The 6,000-nt window shown below is 37.9% G+C and overlaps 1 protein-coding gene across 1 annotated transcript in view; it reads left to right on the plus strand.

Annotated features, from left to right (window-relative positions):
* LOC150084441 (estradiol 17-beta-dehydrogenase 11-like) overlaps positions 1 to 538 on the plus strand; it is a 62,898-nt gene extending 62,360 nt beyond the window's left edge. Inside the window, exon 6 of the mRNA XM_090376073.1 lies at positions 312 to 538. Coding sequence (XP_090232199.1) covers positions 312 to 417 — 106 coding nt within the window. The 3' untranslated portion in view covers positions 418 to 538. The remainder of the gene's footprint in view (positions 1 to 311) is intronic.
* Positions 539 to 6,000: the final 5,462 nt, after the last annotated feature.

Here is a 6,000-nt window from a genome sequence, read left to right on the forward strand (position 1 = left end):
ATCTGAAGTTTCTTATTATTATTATTTATTTATTTATTTTTTTTTTTTTCATTCATTCGGAAGAGGAGTGGTGACAACCCTCCCTTTCCTAGAAGTTTTGTTTTATATGGACGGCCCTAGGGTAAAGACAAAAGATTAAAGGGAACACAAGTGACTGTGTTGTGTATTTCAGCTATTTGACTTAAATTATATGAGTCTTTGATGAAAGAATATTATAAGAACTTTATTATTATAAATTTGTATTATGTAAGGTTATTATTATTTCTTGTATTATTTTATGAATTAAATATTTATTTCATTTTTATTTTCAGCATACTACCAGATTTTGTCTTCGAAAAACTGAAAAAAGGATCAGGAGCTTACTATCTAAAAAAAATAAACTTCCTGTGTAAAACGTCTGAAAGAGGAAGATCTTAACAACACTAAAATATCGTGGCATGTTGAATAATGGCATATGGAGGTCAATGTATATGTGAGGAGATATGAATCTTGTGATATACTACTGCGTATATTAAAAATAAAAAGTTTAATACCAGAATTAATGTCAGGAGCAAGTTCGAAAATATTATAGAGGTCTCTCATATATAATCTTAAAAATATTTTAAGATTCTCCGTTTTTACCGATCGTCAATATAACTGTAGAGGACCAAGTATTTCTCCTTTCACTTGCAATGGTTTCATGACATCTAACTTGTCTACAAGATAAACAGCAACACTACATAACATTAAATTAAACAATTTATAACGTTTCCTCTTCACTTCCCCGAAAAGAAGATGGTTTGTTTTCATCTCGTTTCTGCGTTCACATCTGAATCTGTTGGTACATATACAGGGTGATTCACTACCAGTGCGACAAACTTGCAGGAGGTGGGGGGGGGGGGCACAAAGACGAATCGGAATCAGATAGCATTGCAGGATCCGAAATGCCTTCGTCATGCGGTAGAGGACGTTGAACGGGAGGGCGCGTGCAGCGATCCTGGAAGTCAGCATTTGCGAACCGGTTCCCGACGCAGTAGGATGGACGAGTATTCAAACGTTGAACTGGCCGACATGCACCTCGCGTATGGAGCTGCGGACTGTAACGGGCGCGCCGCTCTGCGCTTGTACCAGGAACGTTTCCCGCACAGGCGTGCTCCTCATCATACGATTTTCGCACGTGTGCACAGAAGGTTACGTGAGACTGGTTGTTTCACGAGAGGTACCATGAATTGAGAGCGAACGACGAGGACGCCAGACAATGAGGAAAATGTCCTACGTCTTGCAGAAGGCAATCCGAGTACGAGTACTCGAGGGATACGCCAACGATTGGGTATTTCCCAATCCATTGTATGGAGGATACTGTCAACAAACCAAGTGAGTTCATACCATCTGCAACGCGTCCAATCATTGGAGCCTGCGGATTATCCACTCCGGAGGACTTTTGCTACTTGGTTTCTTCAACAGAAACGGTTCGCAAATGCTGACTTCCAGCGGGATCGCTGTTCACGCGACCTGCCGTTCAACGTCCTCTACCGTATGACGAAGGCATTTCAGACCTTGCAATGCTATGTGATTCCGATTCGTCTTTGTGCCCCCTACACCTCCTGCAAGTTTGTCGCACTGGTAGTGAATCACCCTGTATACTCAAAGATTTTTCTTCTTGTGCATTTCGTTTGTACCTATTTTCTATGGGTCGATGTTGTTATTAGAAAACGAGTGTTTTCTGCAGATAACTTCCCCAAACTGCCTAATTTTGTTATGCTGGACTTCAGTTTTGGTTCTTCATCATTTATTCTTCGTTATATCGTCCGAGGTTTATCCAACTTTTCATTTTAGGCGTAGCCAATCAATCTTTTAATAATTGAACCAGAGTGAGCCTATTTTAATGGCGAAACTGCTATACCACCAAGTTTTCTGGCGTTTTGGGGATGGGGGGGGCGGACGGCCAGTTTACTATGGCTGTTAAAGATCCTGTGGGACTGTTCGGAAATATGGGGGGAAGAAGAATTTATAGTTTTGCCAATGGCAGATATTGCACCAGTCTTTCTACTTTATTTTATCACCCATGTAGACATTTTGCAATCTCGGGGAAGATTAACCTCGAACTTTAATGATTGGGATGATTATCTTCCCAGAGAGGGATGATTGCTTTCTCTGGCATCCCACAAGTTATATTTCGGTAAATGTAATTTCCTCCATTCTTCGGCATTTTTTGTGCACTCATTCGTAATCTCCTATGCCGATGAGGTAATTTTTGCTAATTTTAGTTGCTTCCAGTCCTCCGTTATCTCACAAAATTTTCTCTCCAAAATAACCGAAGAATTTGCCGATTCTTCGGTTATTTTGGAGAGAATTTTCTTCAAATTCTTGCAAATCTCTTTTAAAAAGAATGCCTTTTAGATATTTATGTTTCTTTAGATGCTATCATCATAACTAAACCTAACACTCACAGACTTGGGTATCTCTAATTGATTCCGACTCAGTTTTTCTCTTCGTATTAATTGCCACTTGATATAATTCATAAAAACTATTTGAAAAAATTTGGATTTTAAAAAACATCTTTTACATTTTTGCTCTCCTCAGTTTAATGTTTTAAACTGAGGAGAGCAAAAATATTAAAATATTATTAAAAAATTATTAAAATATTAAAAACCAACTTTTACATTCTACTCTCCTCAGTTTAATGTTTTAATATTTTAATCTAAATTTAATGATTTAATTTAATATTTAAATCTAAATTTAAATCCTCCATTTAATATTTTAATCTAAAACCCAAAAATTCCAAAATAAAACCAAACATTCTCTAGTCTGGCTTGAGTATCTTTTTCGAAATTCAAATATTGATCCGTTAAATTGACCTTAATCAAAGAGAACTTTGAATAGGTTCTCAAAGACGATGGCTGAATACAAACTATTATTCATTAGAACTTAACGTTCTAATTAAGAATAGAACGATAATCAGTGGAGTAGAAGGATAGTCACTTTCTAAGTTATAGAATTTACTGAGGAGGAACCAAATTGTTCCTCCTCAGCTCACGGGCCGTACAAAAACAGACAAAGGGTTGGATTTGGCCCGTGGGCCATAGTTTGCCGGGCCCTGCTTTAGATCGATCTCAATAAATTTAAATCTGACATTAGATATTTGTATTTATCTCATAAATTTTGTCTTTGTGGCAGTGTATATCATTTCTACAGTATATATGTATATTAAACTTGATTCGGTGATTATGTTGTTATAAACATCTGTTGTACATAATGTTGTTTTGCTAACATGTACTTTTTTTTTTTTTTTTTTTGAGCTTATATCTTTCTTATTTAAGATATAAGCTCGTTCTCTGTTGGTTTCCGCCTAATTGTACCTGTGATTTTGCCGTGAGAATTCTTGTTGTTATTTTGTTATTATCTTGTTGAATAATTTTTTTTATTTGCTCCAAACTAACCTGCTCAGCTAAATTGTTACTTGTACTGCTCTTTGCATTACTGTATTGTTTCATCCTTGGCAATAAACTGATACTGATTAATTTAGTGAAGTTTCCGTTTCCTGGGGGAAGGGTAAACGGTGCGTAGCTTACCGAACCCGGCTAACTAAACCACAGTGTGAAAAAACAATGCCATAAATTTTTCCTAGATTGGCTGGATTCGAACCCAGAACTTTTCCACACTGTGTGGGAACTCAACAATCGTAACAATGGGCTAACCTCGAAGGGAGGTATTTACAACAAAAATTCTTATTTCTTAGACATGATTGCTTCGAACAGTTTCTCCCTTTTCTTTTATCATTTTCTTTGGTTTGTTTTACACCCTTTACCTTTCCACCATTACCTCTTTATACACTAGTTAATAGTAAAAAAGGTAAAGTGCAGCCATTATCAACCCACTGCAGTATGGAAGCCTCAACAATTCATGCTGAGGGAAATGGACCATAATCTGCCACGCTGGTCCAGTGCGGGTTGGCAGATCGACCGTATTCAGCAGTCAGGGGCTTGAACCCCAGTCTACTCAAAGAGCGTGTGCTACTGCACTCCCGCTCCTGACCACTCGGCTATGGAGGCGTACTTTGACTTTATTCGGCATTGTGCATCTGATAATTTTTTGGGAGGGAAAGACCGACTTGTAAAAAAAAAAAAAAAAAAAAAAAAAAAAAAAATTATATTAGGGTAACCCGTAAATGATTACATCAACTCATTTATTTATTTTGGTCTGTTAATTGCGTGTGTTCTATGATCGATTTGCCTGGTTTTGCTGGACGGAAAAAGCCCCATTTTCTGAGGGAGACAGACTCGTAAGTACAATAAAAAAAAAATTATTTATCATTTTGTCTCCGAACAAAAATGTCTAGATCCAGCATTAGATCAATGGGTTTGCCAAACGCAGGATTTCTTATCAACAGGTTCTACCTAACCCCAGCAAACCCACTGCAGCCGTCGCCACCGTAATAACATTTCGGTGGCGACGCTGCATCTCGGCAGCGATTGCTCTAAAGTTCAGTGGTTCCCAAACTATTGAAAGCTACGGACCCCTTCAAAAAGGAAAAAAAACGTTTGCGGAATCCCCTATATATATATATATAGGGAATTCCGCAAACTTTTTTTTATATACACTGTATGTTTCTGTGTGCATGTATATATGTATGAACACTGGGTTTTCTGAAAAGAAAATTCAAAGTTTTATGTTTAAAACAACTGAACTTTATTCTTATTTTTACATAAATATATAATAATAATTTTATTTATCATCAATTTGCTATACATAGAACGAAAATTTTGACCAGTTCCGCAGGGTCGTTTCGCGGACCCCTGGAACTGGTCTACGTACCCCGAGGGATCCGCGGACCCCAGTTTGGGAACCGCTGCGCTAAACAATTTTTGAGGCTGTTATGTTATAAACAATACTGTCATTCTGGATGTCAAGATTGTAATAGTGCCTTAAATGTAGTAAGTTTGGAGGAGTAACACTTAAAATCTTAGTCCCTAAAATGGCTAGTTGTCCCCGGGCTATATTTTATAGGAAAAGGACGTCTGCATGTAGCAAACGTCGTTTTCCAAGACCACAACCGCTCACTAAAGTAAGTGCATGCTGTAAACTTCACAGCATGTCGTCTATACATCTTGCAGCATGGAGCCCTTAATTACCACGTTACTTAATTCTGACTATAATATTCTCATTAGCAGAGTGGTCAAAAACCCACAAGCTCATCGTATCGACTGATCATGTGGAGTTAACAGACTTTCCGCGCTACAGGTATAAATAAATAAATCTTTATTTGTCCTACCAAATTTAAAATATATGAGTACATTGGTAAGCGACAAATTCCCTTCACGGCAGACAATGCCAGGGGATTACCATAAAATGTGAATAAAAGAATGTCTAAAATATACAAGAAAGGGCAACAAATATACAATAAATATACATGAAAAGATGACATATAAATTGCATTACTCTTCACTACATTTCTGTCTAGAGTCCTGGCAATTGTAATACAAAAGTTAATCTTAACATCACATCCACTGATCAACTTGTGCGAGATATACATTATTCAATTGCGTACACAGTTCTTGACAGAAATTCACAAAACTACTAGGCAACAGTAGCCTCAGCGAGCCACACTGCGGTTTGTTTCCTATAATTCGGGTCTTCTATGAGCTTTAGTAGGTCAATTCCGATATGTGTTAGGCACTGAATTGATTCTAACGCACTGGCGGGTATAAACCTGTCGGCCATCTTCAGTCTGTTGGTCTTCATTCTCAAGGATTTTGTACCTCTTAATGCAGATGGCGGGATGTGCCACTCACAAAGCTGCCAGAAGCATGGTGATGATATCGTGCCAGTCATCATTTTGATTGTGGTTATTAATCGTTTCCAGGCAATGATGTCTGGTAAACGCTGCAGTTTAAGCTGTTCAGAGAGCTTCGTGGTCCTTAACTGTTGTGGGAGGTGGTGCTTATGGTTTGCCCACTTCAGCAGCCAGAATTCACTTGCATATATTCTCCTAATGTGGGTAGGGGTGGCTGACGCCCACAA

The sequence above is a fragment of the Mastigoproctus giganteus genome, chromosome 6 (assembly GCF_048544385.1).
Source record: "Mastigoproctus giganteus isolate SK-2022 chromosome 6, ASM4854438v1, whole genome shotgun sequence".
NCBI lineage: Eukaryota > Metazoa > Arthropoda > Arachnida > Uropygi > Thelyphonidae > Mastigoproctus > Mastigoproctus giganteus.